This window comes from Electrona antarctica (genome assembly GCF_951216825.1).
Source record: "Electrona antarctica genome assembly, chromosome: 8".
NCBI classification, from domain to species: domain Eukaryota; kingdom Metazoa; phylum Chordata; class Actinopteri; order Myctophiformes; family Myctophidae; genus Electrona; species Electrona antarctica.
In genome coordinates, this window is record NC_136789.1 from 29,546,532 (window position 1) to 29,574,118 (window position 27,587).

General features: G+C 43.1%; 1 protein-coding gene across 1 annotated transcript; it reads left to right on the forward strand.

Annotated features, from left to right (window-relative positions):
- The first annotated feature begins 3,409 nt into the window (after positions 1-3,409).
- Positions 3,410-27,374, forward strand: exoc3l2a (exocyst complex component 3-like 2a). The gene is made up of 14 exons (XM_079508076.1): positions 3,410-3,524; positions 4,925-5,220; positions 8,946-9,504; positions 10,130-10,344; positions 11,390-12,155; positions 12,787-12,898; positions 13,021-13,131; positions 13,784-13,884; positions 15,106-15,216; positions 19,246-19,381; positions 20,822-20,944; positions 22,391-22,546; positions 24,081-24,202; positions 26,194-27,374. The coding sequence occupies exons 3-14, from the start codon at positions 8,972-8,974 to the stop codon at positions 26,546-26,548; spliced, it is 2,841 nt and encodes a 946-aa protein (XP_079364202.1). The 5' UTR covers positions 3,410-3,524; positions 4,925-5,220; positions 8,946-8,971; the 3' UTR covers positions 26,549-27,374.
- Positions 27,375-27,587: the final 213 nt, after the last annotated feature.

The following is a 27,587-nucleotide window of genomic DNA, read 5'->3' on the forward strand; positions in this document are numbered from 1 at the left end:
CAATTATTTTAAGCCTATAGAATCAAGCCATCCAGGATCCTGGTGAATCATGACCATAAAAACCTTTGATTCTATGAAATAATAATAATCAATAATACTACATTTAATAAATATCCTTTGTTTAGCTGTTTTCATTGTTCTTTCTTCACAGAATCAAAGGTGAAAATACCTCCTCAAACAGAACAGATTCTACAAATGCCTTCTAAATCCTGACAGTTTTCTGGAAAACCTATGTTTCTATGTCGTTCTCAAACATTTTCATGTCAAGGACCCCCAAAAATATATGTATTTGGCCACCGACCCCCATCTGAAAATATGTTGTTCCAGGAACCCCCCAGAAGCAAAGATTTGAGTTAAAAACATTCACTCTGAAAGAATATATTCAAACATTTGGGCCACATTTTCACAATTTTTCAAAAATAGCAGACCTACAAGCTCATAGCACGGCACTCTGTGCCACGCTATGAACTTGTAGATCTGCTATTTTTCAATAGCTAAAGTACTATATAACATAATGCTTAAGACACCAAAAGGGGTTCCCGCCCAGAATTGGTTAAAAGAGAGAGAGAGGATCGAGACAAATTACAGACAGTACTGGTATATATTTAATGTAGATGTAGAGAGATAGCTGGAACTATTGTTCCAGCTGTTGTGGAGATAGTTGTTATTGGAAAAAATACTGCATGGTCCTCTGAACGTCCACAACAACAGTGGCATGCTGAGAGAGAGAGAGAGAGAGAGAGAGAGAGAGAGAGAGAGAGAGAGAGAGAGAGAGAGAGAGAGAGAGAGAGAGAGAGATTACAGCATCAAAATCATTAATAGTCACATTTATATATAACTACTGGAGGCAATGCAAAGGAAGGCATTTTAATTGTTTGTATATGTAGCACTTCCCCTTTAAGGGTAGTGCATAAAAGGGGTGACCAGGTTTGAGGCCTCATGTTGTCGGAATTTATTGAGGTGCCTTTTGGCAAAGGGGAAGCTAAGGCCATACTGAAAAAAGAGCTTAATAAGAAATGGCAGAATAGATGGGACAATGACAGTAGAGGAAGAACATACTATAACATACAGAAAGGTATTAATGCAAAAGGTGTGAGGAGAGGATTCAGAAGAGAGGAAACAGTCCTGACCAGACTAAGGTTTGACCACACTGGCCTAAATAAAACCCTGTTCATGGTAGGGAAAAGCCCCACTGATCGATGTCCAGAGTGTAATGACACAGAAAGTGTGGAACACGTTATTATGCACTGCAAGAAATATGGGGAGGAAAGGACAATTCTGAAACAGAAGATGACCGAGGCAAAAAGACAGTGGAACCTACCAGGTATCCTGGGAACAAAAGGAAACGGAGTCTGGATACAAAAAGCTGTGATTAACTTTTTACTGGAGATAGGGATCTATCACAGGATCTAGGGTACAACACCCCACAATATTCAATACTAGTAGGCTATAACATATAAGGAATAAGGTGCATGGAGTTGGACTTTACACTCCGGTACAGTAGGTGGCGGTATACACCTGGAAGGATTTGGTTGCAACCCGCCATTAACCCTAAAGAAGAAGAAGAAGAGGCCTCATGTTAGGCCAGATCCTGATTTGAGTGTTTGTTGGGGACCTGGTGGCATGTACAACTACCTGGTGGCATGTACAACTACCTGGTGGCATGTACAACTTACATGTACTTCGGTCTGCAACCGTGACTGTGGAGCCAGGATCGGACTATACAGCCACCAGAAGACTCACAAATAGGAGAAGATGGTCATCATCGGACACGATGGACAACCGCAAGCAAGCAAGCAACACACACACATGCAGCTCTTCATGCGTTTAACATATTTATTCCACCATTCAGTGAGTACAGCATCAGATCTGCGATTTCAGAAGCAAAACATATAATTAGAATAGATTACAGAAAACAGATATTTCAGACTGAACACTGACAAACATTTCGCTTCACAGTATTTGAAAGTGCTGACGTACCTGCGGTCAGAGCCATTTGCCCTTCCGGGTCAATCCTCCCTCACCATGCCCGTGAACTTGACGCTTATGTAAACAACAGCGCCACCCCAAGGTTACATGAATGTGTTTGACATTGGTGGTCATTTGGCCCTTACAAATGTTGATGCTTTGATAATTCATGACATTTTTTATATTCCATTTTAGGGAGGGGGAGCTGGGACGTTCCTATACTCAATGGGGAGCCTTGAGTCTAGTGAGACTGGGTTTTACCATATTGTTTGTTGGGCCATCCATTAATATTGCATGGTTTGGATTTTGTTTGCTGTGATGTCATAGGAATAGACTATGTGAAGTTGTACGTGTATTACTTGTTTTGTTTTCTTTATTCATTCATGGTGTTAACATGTTTGATTGTGCTATTTTGTCTTAAATAAAAAACATTTGATAACAAAAAAAGGACTATTTGACAACCAGGTATAGTCTGGTGACCACCGGAGAGACGGGTGACAGCCGGAATGTAGACGGCACCCCGGGAGCAGTATGGGTTGGCGCCCCAGCCTGCATCCTCTGTGAGGAGGAAGCCCAAAAAACCTTTGGTGAGGCCTTTAGGAGGGCCATTCGAGCAGCAAGCGGAGCCTGCAGTACCACTGTTGCCCAGGTGGAGCCTGCAGAACCATTGCAGCTCAAGAATCCACCACTCCTGAATGAAGTGTCTGGTGCTGGGAGTCTGGTGCAACGCACAGGTCCTGGCGGTACTCCTGGTGAGAGCAGGAGTGGACCTGGTGAGACATAGGAGGGGCCCGGACAGGAGTCAATCCACAGAGCCTAGTCCTTCCACGCACCAGAATTGTGCCTTCCAGTCCCGGCAGAGTAGTTCCGGAGTGGTTCCAACGGATTGTGTGGCCCTGGTCTTTCCCTAGTGGGTCTGTTCGAGGGTAGCTATACTGGGACGTAAGTCAGGACTTGATCACCCCGGCTGGGTCGCCTGAGTGAGGGGTATGATGTTCGAGAGACCTGAAACCCTGATGACTTTAGGATACATCACTGAGGATCCGTCCCAGGTGATGACCTTGGGAAACATCACTGAGGATACGTCCCAGGTGATGACCTTGGGATACATCACTGAGGAATCAGGATACGTCCCAGGTGATGACCTTGGGATACATCACTGAGGATACGTCCCAGGTGATGACCTTGAGATACATCACTGAGGATACGTCCCAGGTGATGACCTTGGGATACATCACTGAGGATACGTCCCAGGTGATGACCTTGGGATACATCACTGAGGATACATCCCAGGTGCATCCAAGCGATGTTTTTTTTTTTTTTATAGTCTGGATGTCTGGATAGCCCATCAGTCTGGATGAGTTCAGTAGATTGTGGTTCGATGGAAGTTGATATGTTTCATCTTTGCAGAAGCAGGTTCGGGAATGGTTTGGTTTGTGACCCAAAACAAGGACATATAGGCTGTAAGCTAAGATGTCTGATGTCTTCCCGAGGACGCCAATCGCCAGTCCATATCACACAACTGGGAGAGCCAGAGACGCATCTTCTGTACAGTGGTGAGTGTCAACTACACGGCCAAGGACAGGTTTAATATGGTGGAGTACAATATTTGGTCTTTCACTGAAATCTACACTAGAGGGCAGAAAGTGACAGTAAGTACAGCTACCTCTGGGAAACATTTGACTGCTGGTAGATCTGGTACAGTGCATCACTTTGGTGCGTGAACAGCTAGAGGCCTTTGTTTATTTAGAAATGTAGTACATACTGTACAGTACGTGCTTATTGTCACACATTCCTGAAAGTAACTATTCATCTTAGCATTGTTTCCAGTATGCCATTAAAATACCTACCATGCTAACCTTTGACCTTGAAGAGACGGTAGAAACAAATACAACGTACATGTAACTGACTGTACTGTAGAAGCAGTGGTGCAACCACTTCCTTAAGTGACTATGTGTGGGTGGGTGGCTGGCTGGGTGTCTGGGTGTCTGGGTATGAGCACGAAAACAGCATGGTTGTTTTTCACCACCTGTGCGCAACCTAACACACACACACACACACACAAACACACACGCACATATTAACTGTATATATGGTGATGTCAGGTGTGCCAGTACAGTACAGTGACAGTACAGTACAGTACAGTGGAGGGTACAGTAGAGGGACCCCCACACGGTAACTCTGTCATTTCTCAACCGTTTCCGACGTGAGGTGGCTCGCCGGAATCGGGCCGGCACCCTGGGTGCGTTCCTGTGGGTCTGGAACCCCACCCCCCACACGGAGTTGCACCACTTACTTCACACAGGTGTGATTTTTTTGTATTGAGCTGTGGGCGGGCTTCAAATGAAGTTTATTTCATGGAAAATACACTATAGTTCTGTCTGAATGACAGTATTACTCAAGGCTCCTAAACAGTGAGTATAATTGAGTCTCTGGTCAGAGACCCAATCTGGTTGGAGCAGAGAGTTCGTCCTCTGTAGTGAGGGGTGGAATACGATCTCTTGAAGTAGGCGATTGATCTAATAGTTATCTGGTAGTTATCCGTAAAGTATAGTATTATAACCAGAGTCAAAGCTTAAACTCACCCTTGCCTACCAGGCTCTCTCCCTTTATAGTCTAGCGATGTCGCCTCTCACTGCTGTGACGTCAGAGTGACATCTCACATCCTTCGTAACAGTGAGCATGCATGTCTCTTACTGTAAAGTAAACGGATCTTTACAATGCTACGTTGCAGCCAGCAGGCAACAGAACAGAACACAATAATCTAGATATGTAATCTCTACATTGATTTGTCTCACTTTGTCTCTTCAGTCTTTCTCCCTTGCACGCGTCACACACACACACGCACACACACACACACACGCACACACGCACACACGCACACGCACAGAACTATGAAACATTGCATGCATCAAACTCCTATTCAGCAGTTAATGCAATTAGTGTAATTGTAAAGGGTCCCTGGGGGAGTTTGGCAAGAGGAACAGAGGGGAGAAAGGACAGGACGGGCATTTCCTCAGGAAAGCATATCACCTTCTGCCACAATAGACCCCAGCCAGGAAACCGTCCTCCGGCATCCACGACATGCACAGTGCTCTCTGGAGTCACTGAGTACATAGAGAGACACACTCACACACTATCACTCACTCCTCGCATGCACGCACACACCATCAGCTCCGCAAGCCCATACATCCCAGACCAGCATTCACCAGGATGACACTGCACTGAGACGTTGCACAGCCATCGCACCAGGTAAGAGGCATTCGCTCGACTCCTGCACCATCCATAGCCCACTTAGAGTTAGAATGTTGACTCTCCAAATGGCTGATCTACAAGCTTTACGGGCCTTAAATGGTTATGTTAACTGTGATGCTCAATGCAGTCAAATCCTGATCCAGCTTTAATTTCAGCTCTAGTTTAAACTTTCATAGTTAAATTAACACTTAAATTAACACAGAATCTGCTGTGTGCCATTTATTGCACATTTTAAATGTGTCAAGTTTGTTTTGTCCTGCAATTTGTCATAACAGGTAAAATAATACAATATTAGTGAACTGACTGTAGTGGTTAAATTCATCATGTGGTAAGAATTCTTCATTCATCTACCATCTTACTCACAATAAAAGTCAAAATATATTTACAAACAATTTCACTATTTGTTCATCTAGGTTGAATATGCAAGCAGCATTATCACATATTTAATTCCCTTAGCAAGATTATTTCATTTCTTCATTATTTATATATTGATGCAATTCTGCAAAGTTCAATGAAATATTACAGAGATATACAAGTTATCATAGAATTACTAAAACGGCATTATTCTATTTACACATTTGAATTAACTTGAATGTCATCAATACCCCAACATGATAATATCATCCAATTATCCTGATAGCAATAGATTGATTTGAAAATAGATTCAGTAGACTTGGGGCTTAGCCATGCTAAACCAAACCTCTATTTTCATCAATGCTAAACCAAACCCCTTATCCCTAAACTGCTTTGCCTTTCCTTTTTGTTTTACTACTTTGAAAAACATTTTTGAATAGTTCAACTAGCCAATCTACATCGACACGTTGTGAGCTTGTAGACTGGCCATTTGAACTATTCAAAAATGTTTTTCAAAACAGTCAAAAACAAAAGGCTAAGTAGTTTAGGCATAAGGGGTTTAGCATGGACGCAAATTGAGCCTCTTATATTGTTGCTTCCGTTAAAACCAATGTCGTGCATATCAGATATTGGGCTTAGTTCAGTGGCTATAGATGGGCTAGAACACAGGAAACCTAGAATAACTGAATTAGGGGTGTCAAAAAAATCGATTCGAATTAGAATCGCGATTCCGTTATGAACGATTCAAAATCAATTCATAATTTCCAAAAATCAAAAATTTTCACTACATGGTGTTTGTGATATGAAATGTAAGCTTACCCTAATCACAGTAAACATCATGTCTTCAGTCATTTTCAAGTTACTGTAGTCACTTCAGTTCAAGACTGGAGTAGATTCTGATGAAATCCTATGTATTGAATCGAGAATAATTTTGAATAGAAAATCGTTTTGAATCTGGAATTATTATTTTTTTAATCGTTTTTGGATTGAGAATCGATTTTGAATCGAATCGTGACCCCAAGAATCCGAATCGAATCGAATCGTGGGAGACCCAAAGATTCACAGCCCTAAACTGAATCTTTCTTTCTTTCCAGAATTCATTCATTCTTTCATTCTTTCTTTCCAGAAATAACCAAAGAAATGCCACAGACAAAAGTAGTATTAAACCACAACATATAGCACACAAACACAGATGAACACATCATGAGAATCTGCTCTCTTACAAAATACTGACACCTACTTCTAGACAATCACAGATTTCAATGAACACTTGTGTGTGTGTGTGTTGTACAATTACTACTTTAAAAAAAATAATCATCTTTTTTCAGTATTTTTATATACGTTCCTTTCATTTCAGTCATTGCCCATGCTAGTGTTTAGATATTAAATGAGTTTGCGACAGGACAAGGTATTTGTTTAGGCGAGATCTGTATTGCAGGTCTCTTAAAACAGGCAGCAGCCTCTAAGGTTAGTGACCTTGCAGGGTCTGGGAAAAGCTGTGAAGAAAAACAACTACAGTTGACCTGCAGCCCTTCTTGAGCAAATAGACTGATCCCTGTTGTCCAACTGAGAATTTAGGTCATACAGCTGAATTCCCTGGTGTGAATTATGTGCAACTGTTTAAACAAATAAATTATGTTGAGGAAAAAAGAGAATGCTTGCCAAGCAATATCTTCCATTGCATGAATACAATGGTTTAAACAAAGTATATTAAATATCGGTAAAAACTTGTGTTTTCCAGTGAAGGCTCTTCTAACTGCTTTAGTTTATATTCTGACCTGAGAACCAAAGGTGACTCATTGAACAAATTACCATGTAGGCAATGCACTCAAAAAATAATTCTCTCCTAATAGGATATTATTGTAATATTTCTTTGGTTTATTTGCAGGAATGCAAAATTGTGAAGTGTGTATTTTATTTTATTTTTACTTTAAAAGCAGCATTGTACAGCATTTGACAAAGTACAATCAAATACGTAAATATTATTTTAAAGAAACATACTTCCCTAAAGAGGTGGGAATAGACCATGGATGACTATTCCAATGTCTATGGGCTGAAATCTGAGAGCACATGCTACTCTGTTTGGATCTAATATTATTACAAATGAATTAAATGCCAAAGGTGGATGCACTAAAAATACTCTAGTATGGAATATCAGGTTCATATTGATTGCAATCAATTTAAGTCCTGAAGGTTTATAAGAAAACATTGCTTTGTTTTGGGAATATGGGATAACTTTTTTTTCTCACCTTACAAATGTTGACTTTCTTTTTCATCAAAACATTTTGGTAAACATTTAATGTATTCGTTGCAAAAAGCTTCTATGTACTGTAGATGAACTGAATCGCATTAGACGTTAAATGTAATTGATCGTGGAGAAAAATAATGGATCAGGGAGAAAAATAATGGATCATGGAGAAAAATAACATTATGCAAATGCAATGCTTCACACCAGCTTGGCTTTTTCCTAAAGAGGTTACGTAGCTGTAGAAGAATGCCAGAATATAAACTAAATTTGACTGAGGGACTGCCATTGGTTTTTTCATGTCATATGAAAGCAGGGAATCATAGCTTTAAATTGACATTGGTTGTTCAGTTTGACCCACCCGTTTTGGAGATATGGCTTATAGAGTAATGTCTTGCAGAGAAACAGCGAGTTGAGAAAACAGGCTTGAAAGGTTCACTTCTGTGGTCTCTAACATTACTCCTAGCTACATGTTTAAGCATTTATTTCATATTTACATGTCGATTTCAGCTCTGACACTTATTTCAGACATGCTCTAGTATGTGAAGAGTCTGCCTGTGCTATAAACTCATTTTGGGAAAAATAATTTAAAAAAAAGTTTTTCTCCTCTGGTGAAAAGCTGGAATTTGCGCGATGGCAGTCTCTCAGTCAAATCTGGTCATTATTGCCAGTGCATATTTTCAACAAGCTGAATATAAACTGTGATGCAAATCCACATTCATGTACAGTACTGTATGTCCATTTGGTCACGAACACCATTGTTTATATAAGCTCACAGTTCAACATGTGTACATACTGTCATAATAATATACACAACATTCTCTAAATACAGGCAATATTTACATGACATATTTCCTGGATGGCTATGTTCTAGAAAACGTGAGAGGATGTTATGCATTTCAGCTATTATAAACAATGTCAGGGTGGCACTTGTATATGAACATATTAAAACATAGTCAAAGCATACACAGATACATTGTCCTGCTTGTCATACGTTTTAAGTGGTTACACAGAAGGACTATAGCATTGTGTCATTCATCTTAAATTGCTGGAAAACTGAAAAAGAGATTTAGTCACTGAGTGATTGTATTTCATCCTACAGCGTTGTTTATTTGTTTTACAGATTGTTAAGCCCCTATAACTGCAACCATGCCCATTTTAAAGAAGCTCCCAGGGCGGTCGAAGAGCTGCCGTGACTTCCCCAGAGTGGACGGAGCGCTCATCCTGCCCAGGATGGACCTGAACATGGCAGACCTGAATGACCTGAACGATCTCAACGGTCTGAAGGTGCTGAAGAACAACCTGAACCCCTTCGAGGAGGTGGACCTGGACGAGGAGAGGAACGAAGTGGGCCTCATCATGGGTGACGTCAAGGGCAACCTCCAGCACAACAGAACCACATCCCGGGACGGAGAGGAGGAAGAGAACGAGGTCAACGCCGAGAGGCACGGAGCAGGGCAGCCTAAAGGGATGATGCCCCTGAGGGGGACCCTGGAGCGTATCTGTGGGGTATCACCCATCAAGACCCTCGGGAAGCTGGGGAAAGGGCTCCGCTTTCCGGGACGCAAATGCGGGACCCTACCTGCGCAACGCAGCCTCCCAGAGACCGACGCATTTCCACCAGTGAAGGAGAAAAGGAAGGGATTACGCAGAAGCTCAGAGGAAATCATGACTCTACTCCGGTAATGAGCTGAGGAAATATGAAACACCTCAACAATATTGGTGATATTGACATGTTTGTTTTCCAAGATACTAAAAAACAGGGCAATCACAGGTCATAATTTGACAAGTCAACGACGATATGGGAGAATCAATTTTAAGATAATCTTTGTATGTGCATTGTATATTAGTGTCTGATGTGCTGGGGTAGAAATAGAGAGAGTTCTATTGTAAGTGAAAAGCATGGCTCAAAACATAGTAAGTGTGATTGTTTCCTGTTGCCTTAGGTAATGTGTTTACCTGTTTATACACAGAACTCCTTTTGTTTGGCTGTGCTGTTTATTTTGTGTACTGTCTGTGTGAAAGGTGAAAGGTGAAAGGAACTATTTATAACCAAATCATTGTTTACCACTGTGTTTACCACAGCAGCAATAGTTTAACAGATGTAACATTACGCATTTCTAACATTCCAATCATGGGTGCTTCTTTTTTAAACTCTCCATAATACATTCCCCCATGGCCTGAACTCTGATGCATCTGATGCATGCCATGCTTGATGAATAACTGCCATTCATAGTCGTCGATTTATGTTATGTGCAATAATGGGAATTATTCACATTTGTTGTCTTGCTCCGGTTGTCTCTGCAGCTTTACAGGCCGTCGTAAGGAGATGCGCAGAGAAAGCCTGCCCTGCGGGGACCTGATCACCGATGGAGAGGCAGAGCCGTGCCGACGTCCCTCCTTCCTCAAGATGGTCAGCTTAGGCAAGCTGAAGAGGGACTCCTCTTCTGACCGCAGCTCCCTAGAGACTGAGGACGAAACCGTGGAGGAGTCGGTGCTGAAACCCAGAGAGCCTCTTTCTGGTAAGACGCATTCTGAGGAGACCAAACATGAGGAAACCAGGTCAGAATATCAATCACATTTAGGAGAACCCTCAGAGAATGTACAATGTCCACAACACACAAGGAGTTTCCTCGTGTGGTCTGTTGACTGAGAACATAAACACTTCCTGGTCAGCTCCAAAAGTATTTCCTCCCAATCCCAGACCTTTCTGGTGGAGCTGAGAGGTCCACAGTCCCAGAGTCACTGGGTTCAATCAACACCAGACTGTGAAATCAGGAAATGACCTTGCTTCCTCTGCACAGGTCCCCCCAGATAGAAGTTCAACCATGCTACTGTTCACACATATCTCCACAGGGAGGGAACAAGGCCAGGAATAGGACGGGAGCAATAAATAATTATTCAATTCATTTTCAGTAACCATAACAAATTCTTACTTCCCAATACCTTTCGGTTGATTCATATAGAATAACAAATACAATAACATTTCATTCATATTGATGATGCGCCCCAAATGAAAGTGAATTAATTTTATAAAATGTTATAAATTGTTATCGTGAAAGAAATAGCAGATCTACAAGCCCACAATGTGTTGTGATGCGATGTGCTATGAGCTTGTAGATGGGCTATTTTCAAAATAATTGTCAACTTTTCTTTAAACATTTCTTAAGTGATAACTCTGTTTTCTTTTTTGCCAGCTCCCTGTGAATCAGTGAACATAATTTGCAATATATGTTCATCACACTACACAAGTCATGATACCCTTGTGTAGAAATGTTGTTTATATGCATATTTACATACTGTAAATGCATTAAAGATATATCTAGGCCCGGGCTGGCCCAGCGGTCTGGGTACCTAGTCTGCTGCTAATCCGCGGATTCGGCCGATCTTGACGACCTTTGCTGCGTGTCCCCATCTCTCTCCCCCCATTTTCTGTCAACTTACTGTACATTATCAAATAAAGGCAGAAAAACAAAAAACAAAAAAGAAATATATATGATATCTATGATAATGTCTATGATTATGCAGGGCATCAGACTGAATCATTCGTGCCCTTATTCCCCTCAGTGTTGGAGATCCTACAACTGGTGAACCACCGGGATCTCCTGTCAGCCGACACTCACATCCAAGAGCTGGAGAGAGAATGTGACGTTCTGGCACACCTGCCCGCCACGTCGAACCCCACCCCACCCCCAAGCTTCGGTCCGAGCCCCCCTTCCAGCAGGACCTCCCTGACGCTATCCCCGTCCCCGGACGACCCGTTCAGTCCCAACGCCACGCTGGACTCGGGCCGACGGAAGGCCAAGGACGTGGAGCTTCTGTACGAGGCCCTGCAGAAGGAGATGTGGGACGTGGTGCGGGAGTCCCTCCGTCAGCCCAGCGCCGGACCCAACCTGGGACTGGTGGTGCTGGTGATCCAGCAGGAGGAGTACGCCGACGCCGCCTGGGCCGTGAGAGAGGAGAACAAACCGCAGCACGAGAGTGGTCCCCTAGGGACCACCCCGCATATAAGCCATCGCCCTCGCCGGCTGAAGCTGAAGTGGAGGCAGGCCGTGGCGGAGGCCGCCGACTGGAGCCTGCCCCAGCAGGTGGACACCCGGGCTGGCCAGCTGGCCTGCTACCTGGAGCGCCTAAAGAGTCGGATGGTGGAGGACCTGGACGCGGCCAGAAGGAACGCCGTGTCCATCTACCCCGAGGAGTTCGCTGCCTTCCAGGTGTACGTGGAAAGCTACCACCGGGCGGTGGCCAAACGTCTTCGGACCATCACCAGTTGCCCACTTCAGATCACGGATGTCTACTCACTGCTGGATTGGTTCTACAATATATACAACAGGTATGCCTCCAAGGATCATCAGACAATCAATGTTGTGGGGGGCACGGTGGCACAGTTGGTAGTGCTGTCGCCTCACAGCTAGAAGGTCCTGGGTTCGATTCCCGCTGGGGACGCTGTGGGCGCTGGGGGCGTGCTCCCTCCTCCGCGCCATCAGCGCCCATACCCGAGGTGGGGTTGGCGAAAGGGCCTTTCTGTGTGGAGTTTGCATGTTCTCCCCGTGTCCCCTAGGGTAGGTACCCTCACAAAAACATGCAGTAATCCTGGTCTCTAAAACTACCTCCCCCTGGCCAGCCGGGGCGCCTGATGGAGGAGAAAGGAACTGGTCGGAATAACGTGTTCCTTCCACGCGCTACGTCCGGCCAGGGAAATTCCCCCCTGTCAGGTGAAAAGAAGCAGCTTGGACTCCTCATGCATAGAAGGAGGCATGAGGTCAGTCCGCTGCCCCCCCCCCAGGTTGGCAGAGGAAGTGTAGCGCCCAGGATTACATTAGATAATTGGCACTGGGTGAAAAAACTGGGTTACAAAATCGTGGGATAAAAATTATTAAAAAAAAATAAAAGACAATGAATGTTGTAAAATCAAACTTGTAAAGTAGGCATAGGCTATAAACTAATTTCTGGTTTTCCATCAGGGATGTCTTAGGTAGCACTGGCACCATGACCATCAACTATGCCGCACTGGAACCAATTATACAGCAAGCAGCCGTAAACAGGCTGGAGCAAGACTGCCTCAGTATTGTCACGGTAAAATATGGCTTATGCATCACTTCGTCTTTTTTAATTAAATATGATGATACCGTTTGCAGCATTTTTTTTTTACAATACAATGTTGAGATTTCTTTTGCATGTATAATGTTTTTTTCCAGGAGAAGGTGACGACAGAGCTCACTCAGGTTCTGGACGAGGAGGAGAGACGATGGGCCCAGACGTTGCACATAGAGGAGTATCAGTCTCATCTGGCTCGCTCTGTCATCCAGGTAGACATATTTATCTATTGTGGAACACGTGTAGGAAGATGTTTTCAGTTATGTTATTATATTGGACTTTGGTCAAAGAGCCACAAAACAACAGGCTTCTTTCTCATCAGTGTTGTTTTCGTCGACTAAAACTAAGACGAAAAATGTTCGTCGACTACCTTTTTTCACTGACAAAAACTACATAAAAACTAAATAAAAACTAAGCTATCATGACTAAAACTATGACTAAATATACTGACAATTTCGTCAACAAATAAAAACTAGACTAAAATGTTAGGAAGGGACAAGTGGACAAAAGATCCAGTCCAAAAGATCCAGTAAGTCATTTTAAAATCAGTTGCATGCTGAAAATAGCTGATCTACAAGCTCAGATAGCTGATCTACAAGATCAGCTATTTTCAGCAGGTGTAAAATCAGCCATTACGACGGCATCAAGGCCCGCCAAAATACATTTTGTTCGACTAAATCAACTGTAGATTTAGTCGACTAAAATCGTATGATATTTAGTCGACTAAAACTAGACTAACACTAAAACCTTCCAAGTGACTAAAATGTGACTAAAACTAAAATGAAAACTATTCAAGAGACTAGTATGACTAAGACTAAAATCTAAATTTGCTGCCACAAACAATAGGCTTCTTTCTCATTGCAGAGGTTGAAGGAGGACCTGGACCGCTCCACGGCCGTGAACCAGTTCCTGGGGGCCAGGGTAGCGTGTTGCAGTCTCATTGGCCTGGCCGACTTCCTCTACAGGTGCGGATAATTGATTGAGGATTGATTTCAGATCAAATGTCCTGCACCAAGACGCTAAGTTGGATTGTGGACAATTTTATTTTCTTAACTACTGTACATTACAGATTTCTGATGACCCATTTTGGGCGGGAACCCCTTTTGGTGTTATGTTATAATTTAGCTATTGAAAAATAGCAGATCTACAAACTCATAGCGCGCCACCGAGTGGCGCGATATGAGCTTGTAGGTCTGCTATTTTTGAAAAATCATGAAAATATTTATTTCAGAAAACTGGAGGATTTAGAAGATTCTTTTTTAATTTTGAAGTCAGGCCTAAACAGATGTCAATGTTGTAATCATGTTGTGTTCCCACTTGAATGATCAAACTTAGTGAGGCAATCTGACGTCAGTGATTCAGTTGAGTCAGTGCAGTTATAGGATGCTCAGAATGTGATTGGAATCATTTCAGTCACAGCGTCATTTTACTAGATAGTGCAAGGAATGTAGATTATCCTCATGTAATGTACTGTGGGTTCTTAAGGTTGTGTTCATAGTACAGCTGAAGTACAGCTAAGGGTCCAACCTATGTTCATAACAATTTAGTCTTAAAACTATGCAATTTATATCAATCTCTAAATAATATTGCATTTGCAACTGAGCATTGGTCATCAACTGTAACCTGTGCTATAGCAGCCATAGATGTGTCCACAAAAAGTACATGTTTATGACCATAATCCATAATGTTTGTATTAACAAAATATTTGAAGAAATGATTTCATTCAATGTATCAATGTTAAAGCTATAATAATAATAATAATAATAATAATAGTATAGAAATTGCATGGATTTTTACAACAGTATACAGATATTCAGTCAAGGGGACACTTTGGAACACTTTGCTGGGGTTTTTATGTGTGTACTATATGGTTTTAGATGTTAGTGTCCAGACGCTGGACTCACTTCCTTCCTGGACTACAATTCCCATAATGCTTTGGTGCACTGCTCCTACTTGTGGATATGGGGAGGGCTGTCTTACTGAGACAACATGTAGTCCAGGAAGGAAGTGAGACCATGGACACTGCTAACATATCTAAAACCACATATTACACACATAAAGACCCCCAGGAAAGTGTTCTAAATCTTCTAAACATCATTTTAACATTTTTTTTCTTTTTGCAAAAAGGGTGAAGAAGTGTCCCTTTACTTTTCGCTAGATACTCATGGAAAATCTATTCTGTCTAGTTTTCAGAGGAAGGTGGAGATGTTCCACGACACTCAGGCAGAATTTGGAGATCGCGGCGATGGATATGTTTCCAGGACCATAGCTCTGGTCAACTGCTGCCCTCCTCTCAGGTATAGATGCACATAGAAATCCACTTGCAATATCCTCATGATCCACCAGTGGGCACTGGCTCACAGGTTGGGAATTGCTCTATAATGAATAGAATGTTTCTGAAGTCATTTTTCACTATGATCAGCTTTATAAAACATTGTGTGAATATATTACCAGGTCCTTTGTGCAGTGCTGCAGGCAGTGTGACCCACTTTGAACAGCTTCATAACTTTGTGTCAGTGTTGATTTCGTCGACTAAAACTACGTTCGTCGACTACCTTTTTTCACTGACGAAAACTAAATGGAAACTAAATGAAAAATGAAAGACTAAAACTAAGACTAAATTTATTGACAACTTCGTCCACAAATAAAAACTAGACTAAAATGTTTGCAAGGGACTAGTGGACAACAAGACATCAGGTATAAGTCATTTTACCCTTGGTTGACGCATTGTGAGCTTGTAGGTCGGCTATTTCCAGCAAGTGTAAAATCAGCCATTACGACGACATCAAGACCCGCCAAAATAAATTTTTAGTCGACAGAATCAACTGTAGATTTAGTCGACTAAAATCGCATGACATTTAGTCAAACTAGACTAAATGAAGTTTCAGTCCAAAGACTATATGACTAGACTAAAATAGAAATTTGCTGCCAAAAACAACTGCTTTGTGTGCATGTACACCAGGTCCTTAATACTTTGTGTGCATGTACACCAGGTCCTTAATACTTTGTGTGCATGTACACCAGGTCCTTAATACTATGTGTGCATGTATACCAGGTCCTTAATACTTTGTGTGCATGTACACCAGGTCCTTAATACTTTGTGTGCATGTACACCAGGTCCTTAATACTATGTGTGCATGTATACCAGGTCCTTAATACTTTGTGTGCATGTACACCAGGTCCTTAATACTGTGTGTGCATGTATACCAGGTCCTTAATACTTTGTGTGCATGTATACACTATACACCAGGTCCTTAATACTTTGGTGCATGTACACACCAGGTCCTTAATACTTTGGTGCATGTACACACCAGGTAATTAATACTTTGTGTGCATGTACACCAGGTCCTTAATACTTTGTGTGCATGTATACACCAGGTCCTTAATACTTTGTGTGCATGTACACCAGGTCCTTAATACTTTGTGTGCATGTACACCAGGTCCTTAATACTTTGTGTGCATGTACACCAGGTCCTTAATACTTTGTGTGCATGTACACCAGGTCCTTAATACTTTGTGTGCATGTACACCAGGTCCTTAATACTGTGTGTGCATGTACACCAGGTCCTTAATACTTTGTGTGCATGTACACCAGGTCCTTAATACTGTGTGTGCATGTACACCAGGTCCTTAATACTGTGTGTGCATGTACACCAGGTACTTAATACTTTGTGTGCATGTATACACCAGGTCCTTAATACTTTGTGTGCATGTACACCAGGTCCTTAATACTGTGTGTGCATGTATACACCAGGTCCTTAATACTTTGTGTGCATGTACACCAGGTCCTTAATACTGTGTGTGCATGTACACCAGGTCCTTAATACTTTGTGTGCATGTATACCAGGTCCTTAATACTGTGTGTGCATGTATACCAGGTCCTTAATACTGTGTGTGCATGTATACCAGGTCCTTAATACTGTGTGTGCATGTATACCAGGTCCTTAATACTGTGTGTGCATGTATACCAGGTCCTTAATACTGTGTGTGCATGTATACCAGGTCCTTAATACTGTGTGTGCATGTACACCAGGTCCTTAATACTGTGTGTGCATGTACACCAGGTCCTTAATACTGTGTGTGCATGTACACCAGGTCCTTAATACTGTGTGTGCATGTACACCAGGTCCTTAATACTGTGTGTGCATGTACACCAGGTCCTTAATACTTTGTGTGCATGTACACACCAGGTCCTTAATACTTTGTGTGCATGTACACACCAGGTCCTTAATACTTTGCGTGCATGTACACCAGGTCCTTAATACTGTGTGTGCATGTACACCAGGTCCTTAATACTTTGTGTGCATGTACACCAGGTCCTTAATACTTTGTGTGCATGTACACCAGGTCCTTAATACTTTGTGTGCATGTACACCAGGTCCTTAATACTGTGTGTGCATGTATACCAGGTCCTTAATACTGTGTGTGCATGTATACCAGGTCCTTAATACTGTGTGTGCATGTATACACCAGGTCCTTAATACTTTGTGTGCATGTATACCAGGTCCTTAATACTTTGTGTGCATGTATACCAGGTCCTTAATACTGTGTGTGCATGTATACCAGGTCCTTAATACTGTGTGTGCATGTATACACCAGGTCCTTAATACTTTGTGTGCATGTATACCAGGTCCTTAATACTTTGTGTGCATGTATACCAGGTCCTTAATACTTTGTGTGCATGTACACCAGGTCCTTAATACTTTGTGTGCATGTACACCAGGTCCTTAATACTTTGTGTGCATGTACACCAGGTCCTTAATACTTTGTGTGCATGTACACCAGGTCCTTAATACTGTGTGTGCATGTATACCAGGTCCTTAATACTGTGTGTGCATGTATACACCAGGTCCTTAATACTTTGTGTGCATGTACACCAGGTCCTTAATACTGTGTGTGCATGTATACACCAGGTCCTTAATACTGTGTGTGCATGTACACCAGGTCCTTAATACTTTGTGTGCATGTACACACCAGGTCCTTAATACTTTGTGTGCATGTACACACCAGGTCCTTAATACTTTGCGTGCATGTACACCAGGTCCTTAATACTGTGTGTGCATGTACACCAGGTCCTTAATACTTTGTGTGCATGTACACCAGGTCCTTAATACTTTGTGTGCATGTACACCAGGTCCTTAATACTTTGTGTGCATGTACACCAGGTCCTTAATACTGTGTGTGCATGTATACCAGGTCCTTAATACTGTGTGTGCATGTATACCAGGTCCTTAATACTGTGTGTGCATGTATACACCAGGTCCTTAATACTTTGTGTGCATGTATACCAGGTCCTTAATACTTTGTGTGCATGTATACCAGGTCCTTAATACTGTGTGTGCATGTATACCAGGTCCTTAATACTGTGTGTGCATGTATACACCAGGTCCTTAATACTTTGTGTGCATGTATACCAGGTCCTTAATACTTTGTGTGCATGTATACCAGGTCCTTAATACTTTGTGTGCATGTACACCAGGTCCTTAATACTGTGTGTGCATGTACACCAGGTCCTTAATACTGTGTGTGCATGTACACCAGGTCCTTAATACTGTGTGTGCATGTACACCAGGTCCTTAATACTGTGTGTGCATGTACACCAGGTCCTTAATACTGTGTGTGTGCATGTATACACCAGGTCCTTAATACTGTGTGTGCGCGCATGTACACCAGGTCCTTAATACTGTGTGTGCATGTACACACCAGGTCCTTAATACTGTGTGTGTGCATGTATACACCAGGTCCTTAATATGTTGTGTGCATGTATACCAGGTCCTTAATACTTTGTGTGCATGTACACCAGGTCCTAATACTTTGTGTGCATGTATACCAGGTCCTTAATACTTTGTGTGCATGTACACCAGGTCCTTAATACTTTGTGTGCATGTACACCAGGTCCTTAATACTTTGTGTGCATGTATACCAGGTCCTTAATACTTTGTGTGCATGTACACCAGGTCCTTAATACTTTGTGTGCATGTACACCAGGTCCTTAATACTTTGTGTGCATGTACACCAGGTCCTTAATACTTTGTGTGCATGTATACCAGGTCCTTAATACTTTGTGTGCATGTATACCAGGTCCTTAATACTTTGTGTGCATGTACACCAGGTCCTAATACTTTGTGTGCATGTATACCAGGTCCTTAATACTTTGTGTGCATGTACACCAGGTCCTTAATACTTTGTGTGCATGTATACCAGGTCCTTAATACTTTGTGTGCATGTATACCAGGTCCTTAATACTGTGTGCATGTATACCAGGTCCTTAATACTGTGTGTGCATGTACACCAGGTCCTTAATACTCTGTGTGCATGTACACCAGGTCCTTTGTGCAGCGCTGCAGGCAGTGTGACCCACATGGCAGTGAGGCATCGGCGCAGAAGGCCAACCATTCTCTGGACAGGATCATCAACCAGTCGGTGAGGGTTCTGGTGGACAGACTGTTTGAGCACATCAGGGTGAGTTTTCACTTTTTTTCCTTTTTTTTCTCTTTTAGCCTATGGGCGTATCTTCCAATTAACCCATTTAGACCTGACGTCAAAATTAAAAAAATGTCTTCTAAATTCTGACAGTTTTCTATGTCCGTGCTGCTCAATATTTCATGTCAAGGACCCCAAAAATGATATGTAATTGGCCGTCGACCCCCATCTGAAAATATGTTATTCCCCTCAGAAGCAAAGATTTTAGTTAAAAACGTTCACGCTGAAAGAATATATATTAAAGATTTGTGCCACATTTTCACGATTAAAAACAAATAGCAGACCTACAAGCTCGTAGCGCGGCACCGAGCTTGTAGATCTGCTATTTTTCAACAGCTAAAGTATAACATAATGCTTAAAACACCAAAAGGGGTTCCTGCCAAAAATGGGTTAAGAGTCCAGTGAGAAATAAATAAAAACATTACAGAATACATTGCATTACAACAATACATTAACAGAATACACTAATGATAATTATCACAGCATATATCAAAATATGTCATAGTACTACTACTCACTCACCCACCCACCCACTAACTCACTCACCCACCCACCCACTCACTCACTCACTCACTCACCAACCCACCCACCCACCCACTCACTCACTCACCCACCCACCCACCCACCCACCCACCCACTCACTCACTCACTCACCCACTCACTCACTCACTCACTCACTCACTCACTCACTCACTCACCCACTCACCCACTCACTCACTCACCCACCCACCCACTCACTCACTCACCCACTCACCCACCCACTCACTCACTCACTCACTCACTCACTCACTCACTCACTCACTCACCCGCACACGCACCCTCCTACACACACACAAACAAAAAACTATTAAAGGTCCACTTCACCACTTTTCAACTTCTCTTCCTATAATTGGTCCTAACTAATGTTCATGATAAAATACCACCATTTTTTCCTACTCAGTCTGTGTCTCATAGGAGGGCTGTGGGCAGTTCACGATAATAAAAATCTAAATATATTTTAAAACAAATCTTGTTTAAAAAAAAATCTGCCTAATGATGATGTCACTGGTGGAAGGGTGTGCGAACTGCCCAAAGCCCTCCTATGAGACACAGACTGAGTAGGAAAAAATGGTGGTGTTTTATCATAACATTAGTTAGGACCAATTATATGAAGAGATGTTGAAAAGTGGTGAAGTGGTCCTTTAAAGAAAACAAAACAATAAATTACAAAATAATAATATATCACTCAATAAAAAGCAATCCCAGCTATCATATAACTGCCCTAAAAATAAAAAGATCGGCTTTTGATACTAGTTATATACTAGAAGAAGAAAGTGAGAAGAATTATCTAAAAACAAAACATCTAAATATACCAGTTAATTTCATGCATGTGGAATATTTACTCTATTAATAATCAGAGTGCATCTGTTGCTGCTCTAGCCTTTCTTTGACAAGCTGGTCAAGAGGAAATGGTTGAACAACCAAGAAGCATTTGAGGCCATCGAAGCCAGTATCAAACAACACTTCAAGAAGTTCAGAAGGATGGACCCCCCACCATATCAGGTATTTGTTGTTTCACTAACTGCTTCTCATACATCAAAATAAATTAACGTTTTGTGCACCCGTTCAGCTTGATTACTATATTTACTGTTCGACAGACTCTAGTGGGTGAAGTACACAGGCGGGTTCTGGTTGAATATGTCCTATTTACTGTTCGACCAGACTCTAGTGGGTGAGGTACACAGGCAGGGTTCTGGTTGAATATGTCCTATTTACTGTTTGACAGACTCTAGTGGGTGAGGTACACAGGCGGGTTCTGGTTGAATATGTCCTATTTACTGTTTGACAGACTCTAGTGGGTGAGGTACACAGGCTGGTTCTGGTTGAATATGTCCTATTTACTGTTCGACAGACTCTAGTGGGTGAGGTACACAGGCGGGTTCTGGTTTAATATGTCCTATTTACTGTTCGACAGACTCTAGTGGGTGAAGTACACAGGCAGGGTTCTGGTTGAATATGTCCTTACTGTTCGACATACTCTAGTGGGTGAGGTACACAGACGGGTTCTGGTTGAATATGTCCTATTTACTGTTCGACAGACTCTAGTGGGTGAAGTACACAGGCGGGTTCTGGTTGAATATGTCCTATTTACTGTTCGACAGACTCTAGTGGGTGAAGTACACAGGCGGGTTCTGGTTGAATATGTCCTATTTACTGTTTGACAGACTCTAGTGGGTGAGGTACACAGGCAGGGTTCTGATTGAATATGTCCTATTTACTGTTCGACAGACTCTAGTGGGTGAGGTACACAGGCGGGTTCTGGTTGAATGTGTCCTATTTACTGTTCGACAGACTCTAGTGGGTGAGGTACACAGGCGGGTTCTGGTTGAATATGTCCTATTTACTGTTCGACAGACTGTAGTGGGTGAGGTACACAGGCGGGTTCTGGTTGAATATGTCCTATTTACTGTTTGACAGACTCTAGTGGGTGAGGTACACAGGCAGGGTTCTGATTGAATATGTCCTATTTACTGTTCGACAGACTCTAGTGGGTGAGGTACACAGGCAGGGTTCTGGTTGAATATGTCCTATTTACTGTTCGACAGACTCTAGTGGGTGAAGTACACAGGCAGGGTTCTGGTTGAATATGTCCTATTTACTGTTCGACAGACTCTAGTGGGTGAAGTACACAGGTTGAATATGTCCTATTTACTGTTTGACAGACTTGGGTGGGTGAGGTACACAGGTTGAATATGTCCTATTTACTGTTCGACAGACTCTAGTGGGTGAGGTACACAGGTTGAATATGTCCTATTTACTGTTCGACAGACTCTAGTGGGTGAGGTACACAGGTTGAATATGTCCTATTTACTGTTTGACAGACTTGGGTGGGTGAGATACACAGGCGGGTTCTGGTTGAATATGTCCTATTTACTGTTTGACAGACTCTAGTGGGTGAGGTACACAGGCAGGGTTCTGGTTGAATATGTCCTATTTACTGTTCGACAGACTCTAGTGGGTGAGGTACACAGGCGGGTTCTGGTTGAATATGTCCGAGCCATCATGCGCGGACGGCTCATCTGCACCTCCCTGAAGATGAGGAAGAGGGTGGCTTTCCGGTTGCAGGATGAGGCCAAACAACTCAAAGGACTCTTCAAGGATTTGGTGAGTTTGCTCTTCAGATAAACCATATTCTGCCTCCACACTGAGTCCACACTTTGTTCGTTTTTCCTCTCTGTTAAAGTTTCGACCCTCTCGTTTGTATGCGAAAGCTGGCGAGAACTTCTGGGAACTCACATTAGGCTGACCTTATCCTAACCCTTGGTGCAAAATAGCTGCTCACAGTGAGCCTGCAGATCAGCTATATTCAATGAAGATGTTGATGAATGGAACCTGACCCTGGCAGGTCAGGGATAACTGATAAAAAGAATGGCTGCCATCACCGAGATGGAGATTGATGAAGTGAGCCTACGTTGGAGCTAACCAGAGAGGGGAAGAGGTTACTAAAAGGAACTGGGCCTGCCAACGTGGCATTTTGCCCTTTCTGCGTTTTGAGTTCAAACAAGTGTCCGTCACCTCGGCTGACAACAGGAAGCCTCTGTGTCCAGGAGGAACTTCCTGTTCCTGTCAGCTGCGCTATGCTTTGATGTGGCTCTTGGGAACGTGGCCTTGATGGCCCTTCTCTCGGTGAAGAGCAGGACGAAGTATCTGTGGAAATGGCAGGAGGATGCGGGTTTTAATGGCTGGCTAAAAAAGAAAAAAAAACAACAGAGATATTTTTAGTGAAAGCCAAGCCAAAGTTACTTGTCTTTTCTTTTCTTTTTTTTCTTGAAGGGGAAAAAAACAACCTGGAAAGACAAATGTAATGGGGCTCGGGCCTGTGTTATTGACTTATCTGAACTAAATATTTAGCTAACCTAATTGTTCACAGTTCATAGCTCTAATCTGTGCTCTGTCTTAAATTTAACATGTTCAGCAGATTGTGTGACCGCAAGGTTGCCAATTCGAACCCAGGCTCCCCCCAGAGTCAGTGTTGAAGTGTCCTTGAGCAAGACACCGAACCCCTAATTGCTCCCGATGTGCTGATTGGTGCCTTGCATGGTTTCCGCCGCCATCGGTGTATGAATGTGTGTGAATGGGTGAATGTAATGCACAATCTAAGTAAAGTGCCTTGGATAAAGGCACTATTAAAATGCACCATTTACCATTTAGAGTAGACGGTACAGAGCTACTGTACTGTAGTAATTTCATGTTAACATTTAGCTCGCCAAAAATCTGCAATGACAGTTATGATTTGATTATGGTGATGGGTGTTTAATTGCTACACCCGCTGTCCTTTGATAACGTTAATGGTTGCTAATACTTGTTGGGCGGCTGTGGCTCAGGAGGTAGAGCAGGTCGTCCAATGATCCCTGGGTCAGCGGTTTGAATCCCGGCTCCTCCTGTCCACATGTCAAAGTGTCCTTGGGCAAGACACTGAACCCTACATTGCCTCCAATGAGTCGGTCGGTGTGAGCTCGCCACCATTGGCGTGTGAATGTGGGAAGTGAGGACGCTGGCGTCGACTGTTCGCCGCTTAACCTCCCAATGTATGAATGAATGAACCATTGTAAAGCGCTTTGAGCACTTGGAAAAGCGCTATAAAAATGCAATTCATTATTACTTGCTAATCAAGTGTGTTAATTCATACCTCTTGCAGGACTCGAGCTCCGCCTGGCTGGACAGCGTCATTGGTCACCTGGCTGACATCATCCTCCTGGAGGACACGCCGTCCATTCAGATGGAGGTCGCAGTGCTTGTGAAAGAATTTCCAGATATACGGTGAGGACTTTGTGAACATGTTTACTATAGTGGTGGTTATTTCCCGGGAATTGGGTTAAGAGTCATTCATGAAGACACGCTATCCCCAAAGGATCCATGTTCTTTTATGGTTCCTCCTACACATTCAGTGCTGTTTTTGGCACATTGCCTTAAGGTTGGGAAATCGAAGAGAGTGTATAGCGCTTTTTTTTTTCTTTTTTTCTTGGTTGACACAATAGATCAAAACAAGGAAAAGAAGCACGGAAACATATCTACATTAACGTGGCTATTTCTGGCATGGAATGAGGGTGTTTTGAGAGTGGAAGAGATGGAGGGGCCTCCAGGGGGGAGTCCCAAGCCGCTGACTGTTTGTGTGCTGCTCGGGGGCTCAGGTGATAGTTGGCAAAGCACCACCGTTGTGTGACGCATGACCAAAAACGCTGGAGCAGACAGGAAGCTGCCGCGGAGTACTTCCGGTTCCTGCCAGCCTGCAAGGAGACAGTCTGGTGCCACGCATGGAATCAAAGAGGGGGAGGGGGGTTGGGTGGGGGTGGGGGGTGTTGAGAAGGAAAGGAAAACAGCCGTTCAGACCTCAAGTGATGCTAACTTAAGGATCTGCTTACCTTGTTTGTTTACATGCCTAGCATCCTCAAACATCCTCCACTGGTATTTTTGGAGATCAAAGACTGATAGCCAGGGTTGGCTTTGCCAACTGTCTCAGCCCATGTTCACGGCACGCAAGCACACACGCATGCGCACACACACACGCACGCACGCACACGCACGCGCACACACGCACACGCACACGCACACGCACACACGCAAGCACAGGTGTGGATACACTCACACCGAATTTTTTTTTTCTCACTCTTCTCCCTTTACTTGTCCTTGAGTTGAACGTTATGTTCCTTCAGTCAAACAGATTATTAACCTTTTTCATGTCTCTCCAGTCCCCAGCTTAGTCGCTGCCAATTCTACTCATTTAGTCCTCGCCACCGCCAACCCCTAACTTATTTTCACCTGACAGTGTGGCGTTTTTTAAAAGGGAGGACGTAACAACACATCCCAGTTCCACTTCCCAACCAAGCTGTAGAAGTCGCTATTTCAGTGACAGAGATTTACCATCCCCTGCCGAATACTCACCCGTAAACATGGGCAATTGTGTTCATTGGACCGTCCGGCCAACCCAGCAAACACGGTCAGGACCTGGACCAATTAGTGACGTCTCTATTGCAGCCAGATCAAGTCAAACCAAGACTAGTCAGATCTGGCCCAGAATATCATCTGATTTCAACCAACATAAATTCTGCCCATTGACCTGAGATCAGATTCTGAAAATGTCTTCTACATCCTGACAGTTTTCTGAAAAAGCTATGTTTCTATGTCAGTCGTTCTTCGATCTTTCAAAAATAGCAGACCTACAAGCTCGTAGCGCGCCACTCGGTGGCGCGCTATGAGCTTGTAGATCTGCTATTTTTCAATAGCTAAAGCATAACATAATGCTAACACCAAAAGGGGTTCCCGCCCAAAATGGGTTAAGACTGACGTCCCTGGATGAATCGGAGAGAGTCCGATTGAGGCCAGATCAACTTAAGTCATATTCATAACTAGTCAGATCTTTGCCCGGAATAAGCTATATTATTTAAACTGGTGAAGACATCCTGGAAAGGACATAAAGATCATCCCCATATGGGCTGTGATCTGGCCTATAGTCCCGAACGTCACCGGAGGAGGTCATCATAACGTTATCATGACGTCATTTGGCTTGCTGGGAAGCCGGGGTCACTGTGGAGGAATCTAACCCCATGTCTCCACTGTGGCGGGCATGATGTACATTACCCTGTCCGGCGCCACCCGGACGGTTACCCCACCAAAAGAAGATGACTGGCACATTTGCGAATGATATCAAGACATATCCTATTTCAATTAACAATAACCCTCCATCCCTCCCTCTTCTATTCCTCCATTCCTTCCATACTTCCCCTCCTTCCCTTCCTACTTCCTTCCCACAGGAAGAAGCACGTCTCCACCCTGCTCAACGTCCGAGGGATGATGCGGCCGGCGGAGCGGCAGGAGATCCTGAACGTGGTCAAAGACTTTGAGTGCAGCACGGCGGCGGCCCTCATGTGCAGGGACCACGCCCTCTTCTCGGACATCCCCATCACGTCAGAGGTCCACTGCATCAGCCTGGGCTTCCTCCGCCTCGCCATGAGCATCAGCAACTGGTTCTCGGAGCATCGGCCCAGACAGCGCCGCCGGGCCAGCGCCAACAACACCAAGAACACCCCAGTGCCCCCCCACCCCCAGTCCTCTGAAACTACCCAAACTACTGCGGAAGACACACATAAAGTTCACAGGGAGGACTAGCCTTTAATATTCAGATGCTTTATTGAGACAAGGAATCACAGAGATACTGTGAAATATACAGGCGATGTTGTGTACTATTATTATGCACCTTGACAAAAGAATAGTTGTACCAACTATTGTTTCCAAAAGAGTGACAGCATTATGAAAACCATTTAATGTAACGTCGTAAATGAATAAACTTGACCTCAGGTACTGTACACGCTCACTGACTTTCAGACAAACCCAGAACAATTGTTTTAGATTAGCGTTTTTGATGGACACGTGACATAGACTGTATATACCTAGATCAATTTATTTAGTTCTAGCTGTTATTCACATTCACACACACACACACACACACACACACACAAAAATCTAATTATGCTTCATTATTTTACAATGTAGATTTTTCAAGTTTTTCATAATTGTATACCTCCAAACAATAACAGTAGAGCTTTCTGTCAACCAGTGCAATGCAATATGGTCAACAGTATGCTGTTTAACCATTTGAAGCCTATTTCAGAAATAGTGAAACGGTGAAAGTCATGATGTATTGTTGTGAGCTTGTAGATCTGCTATGTTCACTATTTTTTGAAAACCTTTGTCTATAATGAATACGGACGCCAGGATGAAAGTGGTTAAGATATTATTTTGTCACCAGGCCAAGTAACTTGTCCCTCTGAAAGTGTTGTGGATAGGTGATAGTGCACAGCCTTCCTATGCTACATATGGCTAACAATACAGTTATGTTGATAGCCTATGGTGCGTATGTTAGGATATTCTATGGAACTTGTTTAAAATGTTTTGAACACTCACTGTGAATCATGGATCTGTTGCTGGAAACGTAATAAATAACCCATTGATTGGGTACACTAAACAAACTGTACAGATTGTATGACTATTTGGATTGTTAATTTATAGACCCTAGTCCTTACCCGATCTATGAACACCAAATGATGTAGGCTACAGTGTGGGTAATGCGATTTAATAGATCATATTATTGATGTATGTATTTTCAGGTGTAGGCCTACTCTGTCTGGGGCTGGCAATGGGGAGGGAG